General features: G+C 41.8%; 1 protein-coding gene across 2 annotated transcripts in view; it reads left to right on the top strand.

Moving 5' to 3' along the window:
- Positions 1-12,023: 12,023 nt before the first annotated feature.
- The window catches only part of DDB2 (damage specific DNA binding protein 2), a 20,462-nt gene continuing 4,670 nt past the window's right edge, over positions 12,024-27,815 (top strand). Inside the window, exons 1-3 of one of the 2 annotated variants that reach the window (XM_057552708.1) lie at positions 12,024-12,351; positions 13,494-13,627; positions 14,034-14,225. In XM_057552708.1, coding sequence (XP_057408691.1) covers positions 12,225-12,351; positions 13,494-13,627; positions 14,034-14,225 — 453 coding nt within the window. In that variant the 5' untranslated portion in view covers positions 12,024-12,224. The remainder of the gene's footprint in view (positions 12,352-13,493; positions 13,628-14,033; positions 14,226-27,815) is intronic. The other variant, XM_057552709.1, reaches the window with a different exon arrangement.

Raw genomic sequence — 27,815 nt, 5'->3', positions numbered from 1 at the left:
GCGGCTTTAAAAATAGCAAAACTATGTAGTTTCTAAATCAGGGAGTAATCACGGACGCGTTCTTTGTGCAGATAAATCCGCTCGTAAAATGGAAAGGGGCCCTGAAGAGAATGGCGGGTAATTTCAGGTGGTAATTTTAGCCGCTGAGGGCTGACTCGCTCTGCAGTCCTTGTGGGAGGGTGAAACCGCCTGTGGGGCACCCGAGACAAGCCGCGTTTGGCCAATCGTAACAGAGTAGTGGATCCTGGCCTTGGCGCTCTCAGGGTGCAGCTTCTGAAACAAGTTTCAACACCCACTCTCTGTTGGGGGTTGGACAAGTCCCTTTTCTCCATATCTCTGTTTCTACCTCTATGAAACATGACAGGTGACTGGGCTGACCTCCCAAACGGGCATGTGCCCCAGCCAATTAATGATTATAAAACGACTGCAAATGAGAGGAGCTGAGGTAATATCTAATGACAGCCATACTGTTTTGTATTATTCAAAATCAGTTAACATCCCACCAAGTGCCTGGGGGCTTTAGGCACCTGGTGAGAAAGTGTGAAAACACAAGAATGAAATTAATTACAGGAGCCACCTATTAAAACCCTATTAAAAATAAAGACTGCAAGCCAGGCTCTGGGATCTAGGGAAGCCAGGCCACAGAGAGACTCAAAAAACAGGGCTATTCATCAGGCCACAAGGAGAAGGGAATGCGGAGTGGAAAACATCTGGCTTCCCTTGGGTTCAGATCTGGAGGCAGAGAGCACAAATGTTGCTGCTGATCTTAATTGCCCCTAAGGTACTGTAGGGAGAGAGAAAAAAAAAAAAAAAAACCCAAGCATACTGAGCTGTTTCAAGGGTGAAAGGAGACAGAGCTGACCTTGGAAAGCCAACCCCATGCTAGTGCTGCCCCGGTGCTCAGATTTCTGTGCTCTGCGGCCAGAGCCCCTACACACTCACACGGCTCCATCAGTGAGGTACCCAACTTGAACAGAGTTCAAGATGAGATGCCCAAGGTCAGAGAACTGGATAGACAGAAACCCAGAAGTAGCTTGGCCCGGGGCACCAGGTGGCAGGTTGGTCCAAAGCCCAAGTTCACAACATTCACAGACTCACCTTGAGTTTCTGGAATGTCCTAACCACTGTACCTTCATGTGTTTATTTATTCATTCATTCATCCAGTTAAGAAAACATTTAAATTTTTGCTTTATGCTAAGCCCTATGCTGGATGTTGAATACAAAGATAAATAAGGCAGAGTCCTAAGGGTATGACAATGATACAATATGGACAGGAAGTACTCTGGGAAAACAGAAGCAGAAGAGACCACTCTTCACCAGGTGATGACACTTGACTGGTCTTGATAAGCAGGAGTTAGTCATGTGGAGAGGCATTCTAGGCGGGAGCACCTGGGTGTGCCAAGCCCCAGAGGTGTTCGCATATGACTTGGTGACCCAGCAATTCCACTTTTCGGTATCTACCGTAGACAAACATGTACAAGTCCAGAAAAGGGTACAAGGATGTTTGCATATAGTATTGTTTGCAATAAGGGAAAAACTGGAAACAAATGTCCATCAAGAGGGCAATGGTTGAGGGACTTTCTGGGTAGCGCAGTGGTTAAGAATCTGCCTGCCAGTGCAGGGGACACAGGTTCAAGCCCTGGTCCGGGAAGATCCCACATGCCTTGGAGCAACTTAAGCCCGTGCACCACAACTACTGAGCCTGCGCTCTAGAGCCCATGAGCCGCAACTACTGAAGCCTGTGCACCTAGAGCCCGTGCTCCACAGCAAGAGAAGCCACTGCAATGAGAAGCCCGCGCACCCCAACGAAGAGTAGCCCCCGCTCGCGGCAACTAGAGAAAGCCCGAGTGAAACAACGAAGACCCAACACAGCCAAAAGTAAATGAATAAAATAAAATTAATTAATTAATTATTTTAAAAAAGAAGGCAATGGTTGAATAACCTAAAGTCCATTCATGCTCTTGGATATAACTAAAGCACAGGGGAGGTAGAGATGTGCTCTTATATGAAAACCTCTGAGACACTGTTGAAGAAAAAGCAGAACACTCAAAATATTCAGAGACTATACACCAAACTGATTTTGGTGATTCTCTCTAGAGAGAATTGGTGAGGGAGAGTTTTGTAATGTTTGAAAATTAACAATGAGAATGTACTTTTGTGTAAAATATATCATTAAAATAAAGAGTTTTGTTTTAGGAGATAGCGATGGGTCTTATTGTCTGAAACGGTGCTGTCCAAATAGAATTTTCTGCATTAATGAAAACGTTCTATAGCTGTACTATCCAATATGGTAGCCACTAGCCACGTGTGGCTATTGAGCACTTGAAATGTAGCTAGTGTGACTGAGGAACTGAATTTTATTAATTTATTTTTATTTTATTTATTTATTTATTTATTTATTTATTTTGGCTGCACCAGGTCTTACTTCTGGCACGCGGAACCTTCGTTGCGGCATACGTGATCTTTAGTTGTAGCATGCGGACTTCTTAGTTGCGGCACGCGGACTCTTAGCTGCGGCATGCATGTGGGATCTAGTTCCCCGATCAGGGATCAAACCCGGGCCCCCTGCATTGAGAGCGTGGAGTCTTACCCACTGGACCACCAGGGAAGTCCCTGAATTTTAAATTAAATTTAATTTTAATTAATTAAAAATGTATCCGCTACGTGTGGCCAGTGGCAACTGTATTGGACAGTTCCTGGCTAGAATATCTAGAACACTGAGTTCAGGATGGGGTAGAGGCAGATGGAAGATGTGGCTGGAAAGATGGGTTGGGATTGAACGGTGATTTGCAAGATGGGCTAAGGAGTTTGGGTTTTATCCTATAGACAGTGAGGAGTATGAATGGAAGTGACTAGATCAGATTTATCCTTTTAAAAGATAACTCTGGCAGCCCTTCAGAGTGTAGATTAGAGCAGGCAGAGGGCTGCAGGCAAGGTTTATCTCCTCCGAAGGCTGCTGTTTGTCTCTGTGGCCTCTGGACATTGCCCCAGCATTCCAGATGGGCAGCTGAGTAAAGTACTCTGATTCCACAGCTATATTTTTCAGATCTCAGGCAACCCCAGGTGGGAAAACTTGTCCGAGTTATTGAGAAGGGTTAACCTCAATGCGGGAGGCTGTCTCTGGGTTGGAACACAGGAAGAACAGCAGATTCAGAGCGGGGACCGTAGAGAAAGTTTCTCCAGGGTCAGGAATTTGCCCGGGGCAGATTCTTTGGAAGGTACTGTTGCATAGTCCATGTTTCAGCTCCACAGGCAAGGGTTCTGCTCAGGAGGCCTGCCCTGGTTCATTGGGGCCCTTCCCTGAAGTCCACTGGGGACCTCCTTTTTGGTGAAAGAGGAGTTCTAGTGGGGGATCCATTAATTTAGCTGACTTTCAGGGAACACCCACTATGCAAGACACGATGCTGGGTGCTTGGTCCAGTGCAAACAAAGCAGACATGGTCCCTGACTCCGTGGGGTTTCCCACTAAAGTCAAAGGCCTGAGTACATAATTACAAATTGTGATATGTGTTTTAAAGTGTAATAAAAAAGATAAGTGCTATGAGAGAATAATAACAAGGGGAACATAATTTCAATTGGCAGAGGGTCAGAGAAGATCTCTCTCAGGAAGTTTAAGCTTCTCTACCCCGTAAGGGCCCAAAAGACCCAAAAGACAAATGGAAGTTAGCTAAGTAAAGAGGGAACCTAGAAAGCAGGATTCCAGGCAGTAGGACTGATGTGTGCAAAGTCTCTGAAATGGGAACTTGACCTGGGAAAGAAGGGTAGAGTGGATAGGGCGTGGTGAGTGAGAGGGTGAGAGGGCCAGGGTGAGGTAAAGAGGGGCAGGCAGCACCCAGACACTGCAGGCTTTGTTTTATTCTCAGTGCAGAATTTAAGCAGAAGAGAGACCTGAATGTCTTTCTGGATGTTGTATGAGGAATGGATTAGAGCAGGGGATCAGCAAACTGTAGCCTGGGTGACCCACAAGCTAAGAATGGTTTTTATTTATTTATTTATTTTTAAAGAAGGATACAAGTCATCCTTTTTTTTTTTTAATTTATTTACTTTATTTATTTATTTTTGGCCACACTGGGTCTTCGTTGCTACGTGCGGGCTTTCTCTAGTTGCGGCGAGCGGGGGTTACTCTTTGTTGCGGTGCACGGGCTTCTCATTGCTGTGTCTTCTCTTGCTGTGGAGCTTGGGATCTAGATGTGCGGGCTTCAGTAGTTGTGGTTCGCAGGCTCAGCAGTTGTGGCTCACGGGCTTAGTTGCTCCACAGCATGTGGGATCTTCCCAGACCAGTGCTCGAACCCGTGTCCCCTGCATTGGCAGGCGGATTCTTAACCACTCTGCCACCAGGGAAGCCCTAAGAATGGTTTTTACATCATTAAATGGTTGAAAAGAATCAAAGGAAGAAGAATACTCTACGTGTTATGTGAAGGTTTTAAGGAATTCAAATTTCAGTGTCAATAATTTCAATTATTTATTGAAATTAAAATTTTCAATAAAGTTTTATTAGCACACAGCCACGCTCACTTGCTTACAAATTGTCTATGGCTGCTTTGGCACTGCAGTGGCAGAGCTGAGTAGTTGCAATGGTGATTGCATGCCTGCAAAGCCTAAAATATCTACTATCAAGCCCTTTACACAAAAACTATGCCGACTCCTGGATTAGAGGAAGACCAATTAGGAGATTGCTGTAGTCATCAGGTGCAAGATGATAGGGACCTGTTCTAGGTGGTAGCCGTGGAGGTGCTCAGTGCATGGACTGAAGTATCCGGGGGAGAGAATCGGTACAATTTACTCAAGTGTGGATGGTAGGGGGGAGAGACATTTCAAAATGACACCCTCTAGGGACTTCGCTGGTTGTCCAGTGGATAAGACTCCAAGCTCCCAATGCCAGGGGCTGGGGTTCGATCCCTGGTCGGGGAACTAGATCCCACATGCATGCCGCAACTAAGAAGCCTGCATGCCACAACTAAAAGATCCCGCATGCTGCAACTAAAGATCCTGTGTGCCGTGACAAAGATCCCGTGTGCCGCCACTAAGACCTGGTGCAGCCTAAATAAATAAATAGATAAATAAAATAAATATTAAAAAAAAAGACTCCCTCCCATGAGTTTGGAGGACTCAGAGTAGGACATTAGTGGGGCATGTGACAAAATTTGAATAAAGTTTGTTCTTTGGGTAATAGTGTCATTCCTGTTCATTTCCTCACCTTGATCATTGTATTGTGGTTCTGTATGATGTAACATTTGGGGAATTAGGGAAGAGTATGTTTAAATTCTTTGTTCAGACTTCCCTGGTGGTCCAGTGGGTAAGACTCCGCGTTCCCAATGCAGGGGGCTCGGGGTTCAATCCCTGGTCGGGGAACTAGATCCTGCATGCATGCCACAGCTAGGAAGTCCACATATTGCCACTAAAGATCCTGCGTGCTGCCACTAAGACCCAGCGCAGCCAAAATAAATAAATAAACATTAAAACAAAAATTCTTTGTAACCTTTTTGCAACTCTTTGTAAGTCTGAAACTATTTCAAAATGAGAAGTTGAAAAATAAAAATAGATTAAAACAAAGTAAAAATGACTCCCTGGTTTTCAGCTTGAGTACCTACATAGACAGGTCATTTACCGGGATGGGGGAAATGGGAAAGAGGCAGGAGAAGAGGGGAGGATCAGACTTCACTTTGTCTTTTTTTTTTTTTTTTTTTTTTGCCGTACCACAGGGCTTGTGGGATCTTAGTTCCCCGACCAGGGATTGAACCTGGGCCCTCAGCAGTGAAAGGACAGAGTCCTAACCACTGGACCGACAGGGAAGTCCTCAGACTTCACTTTGGACAGTTAAGGTTTGAGATGTTGATCTGAGAATGTGTCAAGAAGGCAGGGCCAGGCACTATCCTGAATCTCACTGATGAGTCTGAGACCTGGGAGAAGGTATAGAAACTGTGCAGCTCAACCTCAGAATGGGAGCTCTGTGCCTGAGGTGAGGCTGGACAAAGGGGGTCGGGGGAAGTTTGTGGAGTATCTGTGGAATCGCAGGCATGCTGCTCAGCACTTGGTCACCTCAGCCTCATAACAACCCTGTCCAGTTGGACTTATTCTTCCCAGTTTACAAACGAGGAAAGAGACTTAGAGAGGTGCAGATCTGCTTTAGGACACAGCTAGGAAGTGGGAATGTGAGGGCTCGCCAACGATTTTTCCCTCTTGGTGATACTGAGCACCCATGGCAGAGACTGAGTGTGTTAGCATCCTAGAGCTGCCATAACAAATACAGCAAACTGGTGACTTAAAACAGCAGAAATTTCTTCTTTTATGGTTCTGGAGGTCAAAGATCCAAAACCAAAGTGTTGGTAGGGCCACACTCCCTCCCGAGGCTCTGGGGGAGAATCTTTCCTTGCCCTTCTGCTGACTGCTGTTGGCTGCTGGCAATCTGGTAGCTTCTTTGGCATCCCTTGGTTGACAGCCATATTACTCCAGTCTCTGCCTCTTTCTTCACATCATCTTCTCTGTGTGTCTGTCTCTGTGTCTTACTTACCTCCCTCTGCCTCACTCTTCTGAGGACACTTGCCACTGGATTTACGGTCTAATTGGATAATCCAAGATGATCTCCTTATTTTAAAATCCTTAACTACATCTGCAAAGACTGTTTTTCTAAATAAGGTATCATTCACAGGTTCTGGAGATTAGGATATGGATATATCTTTTCAGGGGCCATCATTCAACCCACCACAAGAGGCTAGAGGAGGCCACAGCTGCTGGCCTTGGAAATCTAGTAAAATGCTTCTTGAGCTTAAAAAACAGGCTGCCTTTCAGAGTCTTTCTTCATCCGGTTTCACAAATGTGCCTCTTTGTGGAATGGATCAGCATCCTAAATGCTGCCAACACAAATGTGGCTTGCTCTTCCCGACTGCCTGTAATTATGACAAAATGCTCAGACTCTGGGGCCTTTAGACACAGGGATATTTGAGCACAAAGGGGAATTACAGTAAACGTGCCGGCAATGATGCCCACTCAGAGTGTGGAGTGTTGGGGAGACTGCGTGTGAATCTGTACCAAGAAACACCCCCTTCCCGAGGCTATCGGCTTCACCTATAAGAACCACAGCTACCTGGGCGGCTCACCACCTTCCTCCACAAGGAGAATGTTAGCCGAGGTTCCTTGGGCGAGCTTCTTGTCATATGCTGCTGAAGTTACAATGACCTAATAACAGGACATTGGCTCCTAGGGACAGGAGCCAAAGCAGGGCAGTGGAGAGGGGAGTGGGAAGAGCGGAATGTAAAGTGATGTAAATGTAGTTCTCCCGGTCCCACCAGCCTGTGACTCATCTGCTCATAGAGAACTGGCTTGGCCGTACCACAGAGAGAATCATTTTTATTTCTGCCACTTGGGATTTTTACAGTCCTTGAGACCTTTGGCATGAAAAGAGTGAGTAGAAGGCATTGCCAGAACTCAAACCCCTGGTTTCTGATTCTCTGGTCCCCACTCTTTCCATGATGGCTTAGTGACTGGTGAGAACTCTTTGAGAACAGCTTCTTCACCACCTTTATCAAACCTTATCAGTAAATAACATGCTGCCAGGAGATTATATAACAACTTCTATTTGTAGAACACTTTACAGTTTGCAAAGCACTTTCGTATATTATTTCAGCACTCTGGCAACTGCCCTGCAACTCTGGCTTCCTAGAGAAGTTTCCTGGCATCCTGCACCAGTGGTATTTCATGACAGGATATTGATTTAGTGTGTGGATGGTGCCTCATCCCACACAGCAGAGACAGAAGGTGGGGTTTTGGGGTATTTACACAGCTGTTTGACACTTCCAAAGCTACCCAAAATTATATTTTTGAAAACTGATGCTGTTCCCAGAGGGTGGGAAGCACGCTTTCATTTCGCTTTATTACAAATCTATTCATATTGGGGTGGTTAAATATGTATTGGAGATGCCAAGCAACAAGGACTCTGGATGCTGTATTCAGTCTGTTTCCAATCCTTTAGGAGGAATTTAAACTTCAGTTCCCTGCAAATGCTGCAGAATCCTTGAGGCTGTCATTTGCAAACCACTTCATGCAGTAACTGTGTGTGGGAAGCCTGCACACACCATCCGTGTGGATTATGGATGGTTTTGCAGACTCAGCGGAGTGTTTGGATCCATTGACAGCTTGATCAGAATCAGAGTCATGTATCAGCCTGCAACAGGAAAATAATTCCTACTAGATGGAAACTTCCCACAGGGAGGCCAGAGTTGAAAGCAGTCACTGGTTTCTGCTGCTTTAACAGCAAGTCACAGGACCACAGATTTTAAAACTGGAAAGGATCTGAGAGACCACATCTTCCCTCCCCTTTATTTTATGATGAGGAAACTAAGGCATAGAGAAGTGAAATGATGACTCCAAGATCACATACACAGTCTAAGTACAATGCTCTTTCCACCGTGCCATAGTATTTGTTCCAGAAAACACCTAAGCCACATATTGTTTTGCAGATCAAAGAAACTGGCATTATTTAGGGTCATGCTCATGGTCTGCCCAGCTTCCAGTGCAAACACGAGACCTTGATTTGTTATCACCAGCAGCTTTTGAATGAATTGCCTTGTGATGCCTTATGTCAAAAGTAGTGTCACAGTTAGAACCAAAACATCTATAAACGTGGTTTCACGGCACAGCCTCTCCGTGGCATGAGACCAGAGCAATACTGCACCATTCACCTCATTATCAGATTAGCTGTGTCAAAAAAAATGTATTAAGTACTTTTATCCACCCTGCACCCGACGGTTCATCAGATGGGAATGGATGACGTCAAGTCCCTCAGCAGCTGCTTTGCAGTGAAACAGCAAAACTCAGGGTAAGAATGGCCCAACACACAACCTGAGGCAAAGCGCTTTACTCGTATGTGCAAGGCAGGTTTTCACTGCTCACACGTGGTTTGTTTGTTTTTTTTTAATCCACCATTGAAGACTCCACAATCCTAAAAAGGGATCGTGGGAAAGTCTGGCATTAAGCAGGACATTTCCTTTGCTCATGAATGGCTATAATCCTCCTGCCTTTCCATTTTCTACTCCTTCTGCCTGGAATGTTCTTCCACTCTCCCCTCCCTCAGTCTTCTCTCAAGATTCAGCTTAAGTGTCACCTTCTCTGGGAACATTTCCTTGACTGTTGTTTTTTCTTTTTAATTTTTTGGCTGCACCCGTATGGCACGTGGAATCTTAGTTCCCCAACCAGGGATCGAACCCGCGTCCCCTACATTGGGAGTGAGGAGTCTTAACCGCTGGACTGCCAGGGAAGTCCCAACACTGCCCCTTCTTTACCCCACTCCAAGCTGAGTTCAAAGTGTCCTTTTTCTGTACCCCCCCCACCCCACATGAATCCAATGCTTCCTCTCTCACCCAGCTTGTCACACAATACTGTAGCTATAGGTTTACTTGTCTATTAAAAGGCACACTCCATGGGGGAAAAGAACATTTTTCATATCAGCATTCTTTTTTTTTTTTTAATTTTATTGAAGTATAGTTGATTTACAATGTTTTGTTAATTTCTACTGTACAGCAAAGTCAGCATTCTTTTTGACTGGAAGAATGCCAGGAACAGTGTAGGTTTTTGATAAATGTCAGTAGAATGAATTCTTCTGCTTGCCATTCAACCTCCCCCTTTATCTGTCCTCTCTTATTTTGCCCAAATCCTTAATGTGGTCAATTTTCTCCTCTTCAAGCTGCCTCCTATCCTACTTATAAATGCCCCCAAGCCAAACACTATCAGGGACACTCCTGTAGTTGAACTCTGGGTCTATTGCTCATTGCAACAGAGGATGCATACCATGGAGAAGGGTGGGACATCTCTGAGGGAATTCCCTGGCAGTCCAGTGGTTGGGACTCCGTGGTCTCACTGCCAAGGGCCCGAATTCCCTGGTCGGGGAACTAGGATCCCACATGCTGTGCGTTGCGGCCAGAAAATCAAAACAAAACAACCCAAAAAACAAAATAGGATTGGCTTGTGTTGGATGGTTTGGATAACGGATCAGAGAAGTGGGGCTTTGCTCTGTATTGGAGGCTGTCAGGAAACAGGGGTGATTCTATGATTGGGTATCAATAAGAATGAAGCAAAGCTAAAGCTGTGATTAACAAAGAATCTGCAGGCATTCATATTAGCCAAAATAACAGGGGAATGTTTGGCCATTTCTGTGGTTTGGACAATGTTCATACTTTTGCCTGTGTTCAAACATCAGCGATTATGTTTTTGTGTTGACCTATCATGGTCACAGAATGGCCTTGTCTGTGCTGATGTTTTGCAAAATTATTTCTACAGAACACTAAGGTCTAGCTAATAATAGCCGGCCAGCACCCAGATGCCAGGAGCTGCCTTTCTCTTTCTCATAACCCCCACCCATTCCTAACTTTCATCAATCTGTTTCTCCTCTTAGGATGCTATTCTCTGTCCCCCAGCAAACTCCACAAAACCCCATCTTCCCCATGAGGCTTTCCTAAATACTACTTTCTCCATTAGATTATCTTTTCTGAATGCATCTAAAAGTCTTGGTTGGCATACCACAATTTAGTACTCAACTGTGTTCTATCTTGAATTGTTTGACTTGTTTCACATGTATTTTTTTTATATAAATTTATTTATTTGTTTTTATTTTTGGCTGTGTTGGGTCGTCCTTGCTGTGCGTGGGCTTTCTCTAGTTGCGGTGAGCAGGGGCTACTCTTTGTTGCAGTCCGCGGGTTTCTCATTGCAGTGGCTTCTCTTGTTGTGGAGCACAGGCTGTAGGTGCACAGGCTTCCGTAGCTGTGGCACGTGGGCTCAGTAGTTGTGGCTTACGGGCTCCTGAGCACAGGCTCAGTAGTTGTGGCGCACAGGCTTAGTTGCTCCATGGCATGTGGGATCCTCCCGGGCCAGGGCTCGAACCCGTGTCCTTTGCATTGGCAGTCAGATTCTTAACCACTGCACCACCAGGGAAGCCCTCACATGTATTTTTCTTCTTAGTAGATTGTAAACCTCATCTAGGGGCAGGGCCGTTTCTCATACTTCAGGATCCCCCAGAAATGAGCGCCTGCTGAGGTGAAACGAATGGCTGGTCTGAGTAAGGGGGAGGGGGCAGCTTGCTTCTGTATCACAGCTCTGAAAACACAGCTACAGGCCTGCAGGGGAGAAGCCATTAGCTTGCCCTTTCCCCTGCTGGCTGCCATTTCTAACACCCTGAGCTGATCTTCCCATCAAGAAAGCTTTTTCCGATTTTTCTTTTGGAGCAATCATTTCTTTCCAAGAGTTATTATTTTTTTTTTTTTGGCACTCTCTTCCGTCCCTACCTGTCTGAAAGCTCCTTGAATGCAGGATCTACCATTAATGCATTTTTGTCTCCTGTCACACTCCCAAAGCACCTGGCACCTGACTTAGCCGGTGGAAGGAAAGGACCAGCAGTTCCCTACCAACCCCATCTCCTGCCTGGCTCGACGCAGAAAGCGGGGTGCATCAGAACTGTCTCCTGTCCGGCCGGGTGGGACGCCTATGAGGCTCACTGCAATGGCCTTTGGCACAAGACCTCAGCCTGGGCAGTTAGCCGCACGCTCTCCGGCCCATCATCACTGCCCCGGGTTGCTCCTTAGGAGGACACTAAGCAGGTTTGGTGAAACTTTAATTAAAAGCTGCGACTTTCAACCACTCTCCACAGAGACGCTGGGATTCGGCGAAGCTGGAGAAGTATAAGCAATCGACATCGACCCCAAAGCCAGCAGGCAGAATCTGCTCGGTTTCCACCGCCCGGACGCGGCTTACTTTCTACAAAGCGTACTCACGGCAACTGTATGGATCAGCCAATCGCACAACCCGAGACGGCGTGGTCGCCAATTAGAAGGTGGAGAAGGCGGAGCCGAAGCCTTGATTAGCATCGGTCTGGGGCGGGGGGCGGGGCCCAGAGGCCTGGCAGCGCCGCGTCTGAAGAGGCTTCAAGTTGCGAGGCCGAGCACCGACGGCCATGTTTATTTCTGGCAGGTCAGCTGACTTGGACTAGCTCAGGGCCAGCACGTAGGCTGTATCCCTTTTCTCTGGGGAGCGGTGAGGCCCTCCCCTCACACACTTCCCATCTCTCCGCGCGCGCCCCCGCCTTCTCGGTGAGCCTGTTTGGCGGGAAGTTGGCTTAGTTGGCCTACCTGTGGCTTAGCGGGTTCTCTGGTCCCCGCCTTGTTTCTCCCCAGAAGCTTCTCAATCTTTCCTCGGTGATCTCGGCATAAGGCATAGTACCCCTTCGCACGGAGGACGCCATGGCTCCCAGGAAACGCCCAGAAACCCAGAAGACCCCCGAAGTGGTTGTGCGCCCCAAGAGCAAGAGGAACAGAAGCCCCCGGGAGCTGGAGCCCGAGGCCAAGAAGCTCTGTTTGAAGGGCCCCGGTACTGCCTGCGCCTGCTGCTTTAATTAATTCCGCCATTTGGGGTTCTCACACAGGAGGCTGGAGTGGGGGATGGGTGCGCCTGGGTCCCCGAGGCTGTCCCAAATTTTGAACGCCTCAGGCTGTGCATTTTGTCTGCAGGTCCTTTGACACCTTAGAGCTTGGGCTTAACCTCCCTCAGGTGACAGGAAGAGGCAGATGAGCTCCATTACAACAGACACAACGGACTTTTCAAATTTCTTGTTTTTACCAGAATTTTTACACACTGAGGACTGCTTAAGATAATCCTACCTTGCCTAGTGGTGTGTGTACTTAATTTCTCTAGTCACGATTGCTAGCTGTATGTCCTTGGTTTAACTGCGGGAACCCTCCATTTCCCTCCTTCCTTCCTTCGAAAACTCATTCTTAGGGGTTTATTGGGGCTTGAACCTGGGGCTATAAGGAATGTAGGGAACTCAAAAGACAGGGGTTGTTTATGAAGTGTTTTTTTGCTCATGAGAAGAATGAATTGGTTGTCACGAGGCGGGATTCATAGAGATCAGGTCCTCAAATACATGTTGGTAATCCAGAGTTGCTTTATTCCTATTCTAGGTGGATCTACCTTCCCAAAAGTAGCCTAGCGAGTTTAGCGCCACACCAGACCCTATGGATCCTGCTGTTTTTAAGAAGAGATTGGACTTAGGGCCAACCACTGGTCACCTCTACATTATTTTAATATAGGATTTAAAGAAACTGCTTTTCCCAAAAAGTCACTTCTATGCTGTCCTAAAATCTTTTTATTGTGCTTGATATATAACTTTTAAATTGTCACCCAACCCTATCACTAGTTTTCCAGCCCAAACTGGGAAGAGTTCTGCAGTTCTCATGTGTTTCTTTGGCTCAGTTCTCAGGAACCCTGCAAGATCATAGTTTCACTTCAGAAGTACTATTTTGGGGAATGTTTTTTGGAAGGGGCTGAACCCCTACTCACTATTTATTTGTTGTGCTGGGTGAGACTGAGCAGAACGTGGAAAAACCTTAGGAGATGATAAGAGAGATTGTCTTTGCCGAATGAAGCAACAAGGCTTTCTCTCTGGGATGTTTCAGCAGAAAAATCTTTGAGTGAGATTGGAGCGGAAAATATGTGTCTGTTCTGCTTGGCAGGTCCTAGCAGAAGATTTGACTCAGGCTGCCTTTGGGCGGGGTTGGCTAGCCTGCGGGTCCCGCCACCATGCAGCATCGTCAGGGCCCTCCACCAGCATAAGCTGGGCACAGCTGCCTGGCCATCACTACAGCAGGTGAGGCGTTTCCTGGCTGAAGAGCTCAAGGGTTTGCATGGTGCCTTTTTTTTTTTTTTACTGCTGGATGGTCCAAAATTAGACGCTGGGTTGGTTCAGTGGGTCGTCAGAGTGGTCAGATCACCCCCACCTTGGTGACTACTGGGCACTCAGCCATGTAGAAGTACCTACTGGGCACTCAGCCATGTAGAAGTCCTATTCTGTAGGGGGTCCCAGCAGGAATGCACCCTGCCTCCTTGCTTTCCATGACGAGATCATGTATATTGCAAATATTTTTATGCACAGAGTCAGGCAGTTATTTTTCCTTTAGTGGGAGGACCTGACCCCACTTATCTATGCGGGAGTCAGAGATTGGCAATTTACCCTTATGTTTTAATTCAACTTAATTTTTTTCTCTCTGTATCAGGGTCTCCAGCAGTCCTTTTTGAACTCTCTGGCTTCTTACCGGATATTCCAAAAGGCTGCCCCTTTTGACAGGAGGGCCACATCCCTGGCGTGGCACCCAACTCACCCCAGCACCCTGGCTGTGGGTTCCAAAGGGGGAGATATCTTGCTCTGGAACTTTGGCATAAAGGACAAACCCACCTTCATTAAAGGGGTGAGCAGCTCCCTGTGCCAGACGTTAGTGCTGAAGAAGTGTTTGTTGAAGGGATGAAAAGTCATCCGGTAACAAGGAGATAATTGGGATCAAAAATAACTGGGGGCATTTTCAAACGAGTCAATGGTGATGATACTCAACTCTTTATTGAACACCTGCCCTTAAAATATTAGAAAGTATGAAATATTGATCACCCTCGTAAATCACCTAGAATCTAAGCCCTTTCTTACCTCCTTGACCTCATCTTGTACTACTGTCTTTCCTCATTTCCTATGCTTTAGCCATACTAGCTATTTCTATTCCTGAAACTGAGTCTTTGCACTTCCTGTTCCCTTTGACTGGAGTGCTCTTTCCCATGGTTTTCTCATGGCTGGCTCCCTCTTATCATTCAGGTCTCGGCTCAATGTATTTCTTCAAAAAGGCTATAACTGACCGCTCTGCCTAATCACTAATGACTCCCTATCTCATTATCCTGTTTCACTTTTCCCCCACAATGTTTATCAATATCTGAAATGTTTTACTTATTTGTATGTCTTTACCCACTGGAAGGTAAGCTCCATGATGGCAGGGACCTTGTTTTTCTGATTTACCACTGTATCCCCAGTACCTAAAACAATGTTTGGCCTAGATAGCTGCTTTGTATTTGTTGAATGAATGAGGGGCTTGGAGTATAACTGGATAGGTGGGATGTCTTCCTACAAGATAACTAACAATACAGCAGTACAGATGCTAAATGCTACAGAGCATGAGAGAAGGAAGAACCTCTTGTGAATTAGAGTCAATAGAGGTTTCATGGATGAGCGAGGAGTGAGGAAGAACAATATTTAAATGGAGAGAAAAGGAGGAAAGGCAGAGTGTGTTTGGGGCAAGGTTTGGCCGAGAGCTTTTTAGGGATGGTCTTAATTGTGCTAGTGTTTGTCATCAGTCGCTGAGGGGTGAGGGTATTGGCCCCTCCACCAAAGACAAGACCCTTAGCTTGCCCAGCTGGGGACTGACATTGGAGGGCTATACTGTGAAAGGTGACGCTCTGGGTTTAGAGCAGGAGCCACAATCACATGCCTAAAGAAGCCAGACAGATAAAAGAATGATGTAGGATGGTGGTTAGTGGTAAATTGGAGATGGTTGACAGGTGAGAATCTAGGTCCTGAGGTATCAGATCTGATTTTTTCAAATGAAGACTGAAATGTTCTGACTTTTAAAAATTGTAATGAAACACATATAAAATTTACCATCTTAACCATTTTTAAGTGTACAGCTCAGTGGCTTTAAGTACATTTACATTCTTGTGTAACCAGTCTCCAGAACTTTTTCATCTTGCAAAACTGAAACTGTGTAGCCATTAAACACTAATTCCCCATTCCTCCTTCCCTCCAGACCCTGGCAACCACATTCTGCTTTCTGTCTCTATGATTTTGACTAAGTATCTCATACACGTGGAATCAGACAGTATTTGTCCTTTTGTGACAGGCTTATTTCACTTAGCACAGTGTCCTCAAGTTTTATCCATGTTGCAGCACGTGTCAGAATTTTCTTCCCCTTTAAGGCTGAATAATATTCCACTGTATGTATGTACCACATTTTGTTTATCCATTCATCTGTTGATAGACATTTGGGTTACTTCCACCTTTTGGCTTTTGTGAATAATGCTGCTGTGAACGTGGTTGTACAGATATCTCTTCGAGCCCCAGCTTTCAGTTCTTTTGGTTATGTACCCATAGTGGAATTGCTGGATCACATTGTAACTCTATTTTTCATTTTTTGAGGAACCACCATACTGTTTTCCATAGAGGCTGTACCATTTTACATTCCAGCCAACAGTACACAAGGGTTTCAATTTAAAATATCCTGGTTTTTAATGTTGGGAACTAAATGAAATTGAACATGCTCTGTAGCTAAACAAAACACATTTGTGAACTGGATTCTGCATTAGCTTACTGTTTTTCTACCTCAGGTTTAGAGGCCAAAGATAAACCCAGGATGAGTTCTTTTAAGTGGGGGGTTTGGAGAGCAGCTCAACAGAAAAGGCCAGGTTAGGCAGGCTTGAAGATTAGGATTCAAGGTATGACATCAGTGTTCAAGAAAATAAGTGCCTGAAGCCCAAAGGAAGGCAGCCAGGGGATTACTTGGTGGTCTGTCTACCCAGCTGGTGAGACAGGGGACCCCCAGGAGGGGTAGCTTTAAGTTGAAGTCAGAACCCAGAGCTCAGGCAGGAGGAGATTGGTTTTTTTCCTAGGCATCCAGGACATGGGAATAGAGAAATTTAAGAAACAGCCTAAGAGTGTCCTAGGGAAGAGTTTCCTGACTAAAAGGGGAATGATAACTGCTTTGAACTTGTGTCAGGCTGAAGCTGCTTTTGGTTTATATCACCCTTTATTATGATGTGCATTTAAGTGAAGTTTCCTTACACACTGTTGTGGAGATTGGTCTGGGCATTTGAACTCTGTGACTAGTAGGGAGCTAGGTTGTAGCAGGAGAAGGGTATGTGGTCTGGAGAACTGTCTGTTTTTACTCCCAGGAACTGACAGCAGAAAGTTGATTTGAGACCAGTGACTGAGGGAGCAGCAGTGCTTCATTTTGTCATTTCTTTAGTCATCTGACCTTGGCTCTGATCTTAATCTTTCAGGCCCTTGGCGAGGGGACATGTATTACATTTTCAAAATGAAGATTATTTTATTCTCATTGTAAAAATGACCTGTGCTCATTGTAAGAAATCCAGGCAATACAGAAAAAAGTATAAAGAATAAAGTAACTATTACCTGAAATCCCCATTTGGGGCATCTTTATGTACGTGTATATACTGTTATACACACCCGTTCTTCTACTTATATTTTTATCTAAATATTCTATCCTAGAATCTGTTGTATTTTACTTATTAGATCATATCCTAGTTTAGTCATCTTGTACCAGATGACGACCACTTAAAAATATCTTATTTCCTGGACTTCCCTGGCGGTCCAGTGGTTAAAGACTCCATGCTTCCACTGCAGGAGGCACGGGTTCGAGCCCTGGTCGGGGAACTAAGATTCCCACATGCTACTGGGCATGGCCAAAAATAAATAAATAAAATTTAAAAATATGTATCTTATTTCCTTTTTTTGGTAATGCCTTTGGTTTTGGTATCAGGGTAATGTAGACCTCATGTAAAGAGTTGGGAAGTATTCCCGCCACTTGAATTTTCTGGAATAATTTGTGTAGAATTGGTACTATTCCTTTCTTAAATTTTTCATAGGATTCACTAGTGAAGCCATCTGGGCCTGGAGTTTTCTTTGTTGGAGGGTTTCTAACTATATATTCAATTTCTTAATAGATACAGGGCAATTTAGGTTATCTATTTCTTCTTGAAGGAGCTTGGTAGTTTCTTTCAAGTAATTTGTCCACTTTATCTAAGTTTTTGAATTTAGTGGTGTAAAGTTGATCATAGTATTCCCTTATTATCCTTTTAACATCCATAGGATCTGTAGTAATGTCCTCCCTCATATTTCTTGATATTGGTAATTTGTGTCTTCTCTTTTTTATTCCCCTGATCAGTCTTGTTAGAGGATTATCAATTTTGTTGATATTTTCAAAGAACCAACTTTTAGTTTCATTGGTTTTTTTCTCTGTTGTTTTTCTGTTTTCTTTTTTGTTGATTTTTGTTGTATTATTTTCTTTCCTATGCTTACTTTGGGTATAATTTGCTTTTCTTTTTCTGGTTTCTTAAGATGGAAACTTGAATTGTTTATTTGAGACCTTTCTTTTCTAATATACCATTTAATGCTATACATTTCCCTCTATTTCTTTAACTGCATCTCACAGATTTTGTTGTGTTTTTGTTTCCATTCAGTTTAAATTATTTTCCAAATTCTTTATGATTTCTTCCTTGACCTATGGGTTATTCTGAAGTATTCTGTTTAATTTCCAAATATTTGGGCATTGTTGAGATATCTCCCTGTTATTGATTTCTAGTTCAATGCTGTTATGAACAAAAGACATTTTATGTGATTTCAGTCATTTTATATTTTTTATTTGTATTTTGGCTGAGCATATGGATTATCTTAGTGAGTTTTCCATATGCATTTGAAAAAAAATGTGTATTCTGCTGTTTGGGGGTGAATTTTTTTTTTTTTGTCTTCCTGTGGCTGCACTGCACAGCATGTGGGATCTTAGTTCCCTGACCACGGATAGAACCCATGCCACCTGCAGTGGAAGGATGGAGTCTTAATCACTGGATTGCCAGGGAAGTCCCTGTTTTGGGGTGAATTATTCTCTAAATGTCAGTTAGGTTAAGTTGGTTGATAGTGTTGTTTAAATGTTCTGTATCTTTTTTTTTTAATGTTCTGTATCCTTATTGATTTTATGTCTCATCAATTATTGAGAGAGGAATATTGGAATCTTCAACTATAAAACTGTGGTTCTGTCTATTTTCCTTTAGTTTTTGCTTCAAGCATTTGGAAACTCTGTTATTAGGTGCTTACACATTTAAAATTATGTCATTTTGATGAATTGACAACTTTGTCATTGTGAGATGTCTCCCTTTACCCCTGGTAATATTTCTTGTTCTGAAATCTTTGTTTGATATTAATGTAGCCACTGCAGCTTTTTTATCATTAGTATTTGCATTGTATATCTTTTTTCATCCTTTTATTCTTAATGTATTTGTGTATTTGTATATAAAATGAGTTTCCTGTAGATAGCATGTAAAAAAAAATCCAATCTGGGAATTCCCTGGTGGTCCAGTGGTTAGGACTCCTAAAACTAATACAGTGTTATATGTCAATATCTCAGTAATTTTTTAAAAAGTTACATTTAAAATAAAGTTAACCCGTGGGAAATTCCCTGGTAGTCCAGTGGTTAAGACTTGGTGCTTTCACTGCTGAGGGCCCGGGTTCAATCCGTGGTTGGGGAACTAAGATCCCACAAGCCACATGGTGGCACAGCCAAAAAAAAAAAAAAAAACCAATCTGACAGTCTCTACCTTTTAATTGGAGCATTTGACCATTTACATTTAATATGATTATAAATATGATTGGGTTTAAGTCTGTTATCTTGTATTTCTATTTGTCCCGTTGCTTTGCTCCACTTTTCTTTTTTTCTTGTCTTCTTTTTGGTTGAGTACTTTTTATGATTCCATTTTATCTCCACTATTGGATTATTAGTTACACTTCTTTTCCTTTCTCTTTTCTCTCTTTTAGTAGTTGTTCTTGGGTTTATAATGTACATCTCTTTTTTTTGACCACACAGCTTGTGGGATCTTAGTTCCCTGACTAGGGATTGAACCTGGGCCCTTGGCAGTGAAAGTGAGGAGTCCTAACCACTGGACCACCAGGGAATTCCCCACAATGTACATCTTTAATGTAAGAGAGAACCTTCAAATAATATTATACCACTTCACATGTATTGTAAGACTTTTACAACTATATATTTACTTCTGTTTTCTCCCTTCTGTCATTGTCCTACATTTTACTTCTACATATGTTATAAACCCTACTTTTTTTTTTTGCTTTACACAATTATCTTTTTGTTTTTGTTTTTTGTTAAATCTTTATTGAGATATAGCTAATATATGATAAACTGCACATGTTTAAAGTGTACGATTTGATGAGTTTTGACATATGTATACAACCATGAAACCATCACCACGATTAAAATAATGAACATATCCATCACCCCCGAAGTTTCCTCACACACCTTGGTAATCCATCCCTTTCTTCCCTCTGTCCTGACACCTGAAAACCATTGATCCACTTTCTATCCCTATTGATAAATTTGCATTTTCAAGACTTTTATATAAATGGCACCATACAATATATACTCTTTTTTTTTTGGCTTCTTTCATGCAGTATAAATATTTGAGATTCATCTACATTTTTGCCTGTATCAGTAGTAGTTTTTTTCTTTCTGAGTAGTTTTCCAGTGTATTGATATACCACAGTTTATTTATCCATTCACCTGTTGAAGGGCATTTGGACTTTTTCCAGTTATTGACTGTTGCAAATAAAGCTGCTATGAACATTCATGTACAAGTCTTTGTGTGGATGTATGTTTTCATTTTTCTCGAGTAAATACCTAGTTGTGGAATGGCTGGATTGCAGGGCAGGTATCTTTTAAAGATATTTTTTATTTATTTTTATTTTTTTAAATATTTATTTATTTATTTGGCTGTACTGGGTTTTAGTTGTGGCACAAGGGATCTTTGTTGCGGTATGCAGGATCTTTAGTTGTAGCATGCGAACTCTTAGTTGCAGCATGTGATCTAGTTCCCTGACCAGGGATCGAACCCAGGCCACCTGCATTGGGAGCGTGGAGTCTTAGCCACTGGACCACCAGGGAAGTCCCTAAAGATATTTTTTAAATTTTTTTTTTAATATTTACTTTCTTTATTATTATTATTTTTTTTGGCTGCATCAGGACTTAATTGGGGCATGCGGGATCTTCGTTGAGGCACACGAGATCTTTCATTGCGGCACGGGCTCTCTTGTGGCGCATTGGCTTCTCTCTAGTTGTGGCGCTCAGGCTCCAGGGCACGTGGGCTCCAGAGCACATGGGCCCTTTAGTTTTCAGCAGGCGGGCTCTCTTGTTGAGGTGCACGAGCTCTGTAGTTGCAGCGCACGGGCTTAGTTGCCCCGTGGCATGTGGAATCTTAGTTCCCCGACCAGGGATCGAACCCGTGTCCCCTGCATTGGAAGGTGGATTCTTTACCACTGGACCCAGGGAAGTCCCAAGATATTTTTTAAATGAGAAAAAAACTTTAATATTTACCCACATATTTGCCATCTCCAGGGCTTTTCATTCCTTTGTATGATCCAGACTTCCTTTTGGTAACATTTTCCATTTTCTTTCTGCTTGAAGAGATTCCTTTAACATTTCCTATAATGTAGGTTGGTTGGTGATGCATTTTTTCCTTTTGTTTGTCTGAGAAAGTCTTTATTTTGCCCCCCCTCCTTTTTTTTTTTGAAGGTATTTTTGCTGGGTATAGAATTCTAGGTTTATGGGATTTTTTTTTCTTTTAGTACTTTAAAGATAATTTCTGATGCAAAGTCTGCTCTCATTCTTATGTTCCTCTTCATGTGATTTTTCTTTTTTTCTTTTGGCTGCTTTAAAAATGGTCCCTTTGTCATCTAAAGTAATATTCACAGGTTCCAGGGATCAGGGCATGGACATGTTGGGGGACCATTATTCAACCTACTCCAGTTAGCATGGGTCTAAGGCAGCCTATAGTTTAGATGTGAGTTGACCTCACCCTGAGGCAGTACCCTTCTGAGAACTACTCAATGTTCTGTATATTAAGAATTTTTTCATTCTGGATGGTGAGAATACAGACTGTTCTGAGGATTTCTCCTATTCATTTCTGGTGTTTTTACCTCAGCCTTACATAGTTTCCTTATACACATTTACCCAGTAATATTTACTCCAAGGCCTGAGGGGACCCCTCTGAAAATCTCCAGAATGCTATCTCTGTATATCTCCCCCTCCAGCATTTTCCCCCACGAATTCTTGCCCTGTTGGCTTTCCCAAATTGTCACCTCAGCTTAATGAGACTATTAGGCTGTTTGGGTCCTCCCTCCCTGTGCTGCAGCCTGGATACTCTTTCCAAGCAGTAAGCTGGGACAATTGCAGGGCTACCTCATTTCTTTGCCTCTTGTCTTGTGCTGCCTGTTGCCCAATGTCTGAAAACTCATTTCATGTATTTTTTCATTTTTTTTAGTTGTGTAAGGCAGAAGGATATATCTGGTTTCTGACACTCCATCATAGCTGGAAGTAGAAATTCATACTTAACTAATTTTAATAGTTTCTCTGAGGATTTAAATTTTTTTCCTACACAGTCTTGTCATCTACAAATAAATGAGTTTGATTTCTTACTTTACCCTTTTTTCACTTCTTTTTTTGCCTTATTTCATTGGCTAAGACCTCTGCTACTTTGTTGAATGTTAGCTATAACAGACATCCTTGTCTTGTTCTTGATTATAGAAGGCTTTTATTTTTTGTCATTAAATAAGGTTTCTGCTACTTTTTATTGTGATAATATATACATACATGAAAATTACCATTTTAACCATTTTAAAGTGTACAGTTCAGTGGTACTAAGTACATTTACACTGTTGTGCAACCATCACCACTATCCATCTCCAGAACTTTTTCATCCCCAAATAAAACTCTGTACCCATTAAACAATGACTCTCTATTACCGCCCCCCCAGCCCTACTAATCTGTTTTCTGTCTCTGAATTTGATTATTCTAGGTACTGCATATAAATGGAATCATACAATAAATATTTGTCCTTTGGGGTCTGACTCCTTTCACTTAGCATAATGTTTTCAGGGTTCATCCATGTTATAGCATGTATCAGCACTTTATTCCTTTTTATAGTTGAATAATATTCAATTGTATGAATACGCCAAATTTTGTTTCGCCATTCATCTGTTAATGGACATTTGGATTGTTTCTACCTTTTGCTGTTATGATTCAGCTGCCATGAATGTTCATGTACAAGTTTTTGTTAGAACTGTTTTCAGTTCTTTTGTGTATATACCTAAGAGCTTGTTTGTTTTTAAAACTTGTTTTTAAATACCTTTTATCAGATTAAGTAAGTTCCTCTTTTATTCGTAGTTTGCCAGAAGCTCTTATCATGAATGATAATTGAATTTCATCAAATACTTTTTTGTCTCTTGAGGTCAGCAATGATTTTCTTCCTCTATTCTATTAATGTGGTAAACTACACTGATTGTTTTTTGTTTGTTTTGGTTTATTAGTTATAGTCGATTTTTTCATTTGAATGTTTTTTTTTTCACTCTTTTACCTTTACAGTTATATTTCTAGCAAGTGATACTGCTTCTTTTAAAAACTGTGGGAAAAGCACATAACATAAAATGTATCATCTGAACCATTTTTAAGTGCACTAACACTATATTCACATTGTTTTGCAACAGAGTTCTAGAACTTTTTCATCTTGTACAACTGAAACTGTGCCCACTGAATAACAGTTAACCATTTCCCCTTCCCTCCAGCCTTTGGCAACCACAGTTCTACTTTCTGCTTCTATGAGCTTGAACTACTTTAGATACCACTAAGTTTTGGTGGTTTTACTGTGGCTATGTCAGAGAATATTCTTGTAGGAAGTACACAATAAAGTATTTGAGTGTGATGGGACATCATGTTGGCAATTTATTATCAAATGGTTCCAGAAAAACAGTTCTTTGTGCTATTCTTGCAACTCTTCTATGAGTTTGAGATAGTTTGAAAATAAAGTTTTAAAAAAAAAAAGATTGTTTCTTCCTTAAATATTTAGTACATTCACCACTGAAGCCATTAGGATCTGGAATTTACTTTGCAAGAAAGTTTTTAGTTGTGACTCAATTTCTTTAATAGATACCAGAGTATTCAGATTTTTCTTTTTCATCTTTCAGTTTGGCAAGTTTGTACTTTTCTAGGAATTTGACTATTTCCTCTAAGTTTTAAAATTTATTGGCAAAAGATTGTTTATGATGTCCTCTTATTATCTTTTAAAATGTCTAAGATTTATATTGATAATCTTTTCCATTCATTAAATTGGTTATTTGTGCCTTCTTGTTTGTTTGGTCATTCTCACCAGGGATTTATCAATTTAATTGTATTAGTCTTTTCATGGAACCAACTTTTGGCTTTGTTGATTCTTTCCACAGTGTATTTGTTTATTTCATTAATTTCTGTTCTTTTTTTTTTTCTTTTACTTTCTTTGGTTTTAGCTTCTTGTTTGTTTTACAGCTTCTTGAGTCATTGATTTTTAGCTTTCTTAACTTTCATTATGAATATGCTCCTATAAATATCCGCATACAAGTTTTTACATCAACATATTCATTTCTCTTGAGTATATATCTCTTGGTGTATATATCTCCTGGGTCATATGGTAACTTTATGTTTAATTTTTTGAGGAATTGCCTGTTTTCCAAAGCAACTGCTCCATTTCACTTTCCCACCAGCAATGTAGGAGGGCTTCAATTCCTCCACATCCTCACCAACACTTAACTGACAAAAATTGTACATATTTAAGGTGTACCACATGATGTTTTAATACATGTATGTACTGTGAAATGATTACACCATCAAGCTAATTAACATCCATCACCTTACATAGTTTTTTGTGTGTGTGTGTGCACGCATGCGTGCTGAGAACACTTATCTACTCAGAAAATTTCAAGTATACGGTACAGTATATTAACTATAGTCACCATGCTGTACATTAGATCTCAAGAATAACCGAAACTTTGTACCCTTTGACAAACATCTTCCCATTCGCCTCCCCCCACCCCAGCCCCTGGCAACCACTATTCTGCTCTCTGCCTTTGTGAGTTTGACTTTTTTAGATTGCACATGTAAGTGAGATCATTCAGTATTTGTTTTTCTGTGTCTGACGTCCTCCATGTTCATCCATGTTGTTGCAGATGTCAGGATTTCCTTTTTTTAAAGGCTGAATAATATTCCATTATACACACACACACACCCACCACATTTTCTTTATCCATTCATTCATCAGCAGACACTTTAGTTGTTTATCTTGGCAATTGTGAATAATGCTGCAGTGAACACAGGAGGACAGAACTCTTTGAGAAACTGATTTCATTTCCTTTTGATATATACCCAGAAATGGAATTACTGGATCATATGGTATTTCTATTTTTAATTTTTTGAGGAACCTCCATACTATTTTCCATAATGCCTCTACCAATTTACATTCCCATCAACAGTATTCAAGAGTTGCCTTTTCTCCACATCTTGGCCAGCACTTATCGCTTATCTTTTTGATAATAGTCATTCTAACAGGTGTGAGGTGATATCTCACTGTAGTTTTGCATTTCCCTGATGATTAGTGATGTTGAGCACCTTTTCATATACCTGTTGGCCATTTGTATGTATCCTTTGGAAAAATGTGTATTCAAATCCTTTGCCCATTTTTAATCAGATCGTTTTCTTGCTATTGAGTTGTCCGAGTTCCTTATATATTGTTAATATTAACCCCTGATCAGATATATAGTTTGCAGTATCTTCTCCTATTCCATAGGCTGTCTTACAACACTTGTAATTGCCTTTTTGATTATAGCCATCCTAGTGGGTGTGAAATAGTATTTCATTGTGGTTTTGATTTGCATTTCCCTAATGACTAATGATGTTTAGCATCTTTTCATGTGCCACTATTTGTGTATCTTCTTTGGAGAAATGTCTGTTGAAATCCTTTGTCCATTTTTTTTTTTTGGCTGCACTGTGCAGCTTGCCAGATCTTAGTTCCCCAACCAGGGATTGAACCCTGGGCCACGGGAGTGAAAGCGCCAAGTCCTAACCACTGGACCGTGAAGGAATTCCCTTTGTCCATTTTTAAATTAGGTCTATTTTTTAAATGTATACTAACTACAATTATTTTAAAGCCTGTGTCTAATAGCACCAATACCTGGATCTCCTGTGAGTGTCTTTCAACTATTGTTTTTTCTCTTAGTTATTGGTTATTTGATATTCTGGATAATTTTAGATTTGATGCCAAATATTGCACATAAAAACTTATAGAGATATAATTTGAAGTTTTGAGTGCTGTTATTTTCCTCCAGAAAGAATTTTTTTCCTCTGGCAGGCAGGTCAGGTGGAATCAGATCATCTTAATCTGATCAGCGATTGAAATGATTTGAATCTGGACTTCAGTCTTTGTGAGGGATGGTCTGTTTCCAGTTTGCTCTTATTTTTAGGGTTTCGGGGATCCTAACTGAAAGCTGGGTTTTTTCCAAGACCTCTCCTCCTTGACAGGTCTGAACTCCAGTTTTTGCCCCTCTTGAGACTGACAGAACCTCTGCTCAGCTTCTCAGTCACCACTTTCTTATCTGCATACGCCTCAAGAGGAAAAGCAGCATCGAAATGTCAGGCGTACCTCTCTGCTTCTCTTCTCTCTAGGAGGCTGGACTTCAGGTCCTTGATGCCTTGAGAGCTCTTCGTTGACTTCAGAAACTTTCCTTTGAAAACATGTATTTTATCTGTCTTTTCTAGTTTTTCTTGACAGAAGGTTGGCCTGACACCAGCTAACCCACCATCACTGGAATTGGAAGTCTCAAACATATTTCTTTTTCATATTTTGTCCAGGTTTGGTTAGTCCTTCTCAGTGCAAGAGTTGGTCATAACCATTTAGCCCACCCATGCTAGAACACTCATGCGTTTTACCTTAAACTGTTTACATATGTGTTTATTACTAACGCTTTGACATAGGGCCAGTCCTTTTCTTGGAGTAAGTGTTCACTGATAAGGGTTCACCTGATCTTATATAAACCATATCCATAATGCCTTTTTTATGGGGTCTAGTTTCCATTCCCCAAAAGAGACATAATTTAAAATTAGTTGTGGAGCAATCTGATTGCAGATTCTTTTAAAATTTTTATTACTGTTTCCCACCCTAATTGTTTATAAGTATCTCACCCATGCTTAATTCAACAACTATTATTTTTAGCAAATCATTTTTATCTAGTTTTTCCAAAGTGTTCGTATGGATTTCATAGAAATAACAATAGTCTTTCTTTTTGCACATATTTCATCAGTTTAATTAAATTACATGTTTGATGAAATGTTTTAAGTGTTTAAAGTTTAAATGTTTAATAAATCACATCATGTAAATTAAGTTACATGATTACAGTACAAACTACAACTGGCATATATAGGTTTAAGAACAAACACAACTAACCCTTCGTAAGCATAGAACTCAGCTAGTGGGAGCAGATTATCTTACAGCAGCAAGGGTCTGGTGAACCATGGGCATCAGTTAGAATGTTTTATAGAGGGAATGGAAAGTACCAGTTAGTATGCTGATTGAGTTAAGTGGATGTTGTGTAAGAGGCCTTGTAGAACTAAGGCTGGGATAGCAACAGCATACGGGAGAAGTGGAGGAGGAGCCTTGAGGATGTAAAGTTCTTAAAACAGTGCTTGATATATAATAAGCACTTAATAAGGTTATGCTACTGATGTTATCATGATTATTTTCATCATCATTGTCTGAGATGTCTGGAAAAAAACAGGAAGGAGCTCAGATCTGACATCAGCCCTCCTAACCCAGCCACTGTTCCAAGCTGAAGCTCTTCTGAAAAGAGCACTTATATCATAAACAGATTATGGTACATCCACACAATGGAATACTCAGCAATAAAATGGGATGAACTATAGATACAGACAGCAAGTTGGATGAAACTCAGGGGCATTACACTGAGTGAAATGAAAGAAGCCAGTCTCAAAAGGCTGCATACCGTATGATTCATTTATATGAGTCTGTCAAAGGCAAAACTATTGTATAGTGATAGAGAACGGATCAGCGGTTGCCAGGGGATAGGAGTCGGGGGGGAGGACGGGACTACAGTGGGAGAGCACAAGGGATTTTTGGGGAAGTGACACAACTGTCCTGCACCCTAATTTTGGTGGTGGTTATTCAAATCTATACATGTGTTAAAATTCATAGAACTGTATACCAAAAACAACAAATTTACTGTATGTTAATTAAAAAGTATAAAATTAAAACTAAAACCTTAAGAAACAGAGAGTACTGTGGAGAGCATCCTACTGTCTAGGCATCTAAGCTGGCCTGGCCCCAAGTGCGGTCTGGCTGGCTCTTGTGTC

The sequence above is a fragment of the Balaenoptera acutorostrata genome, chromosome 9 (assembly GCF_949987535.1).
Source record: "Balaenoptera acutorostrata chromosome 9, mBalAcu1.1, whole genome shotgun sequence".
In the NCBI taxonomy this organism is placed as follows: Eukaryota; Metazoa; Chordata; class Mammalia; order Artiodactyla; family Balaenopteridae; genus Balaenoptera; species Balaenoptera acutorostrata.
The sequence above is the reverse complement of the archived record's forward strand: the minus strand, read 5'-3'. Positions and strand labels throughout refer to the sequence as shown.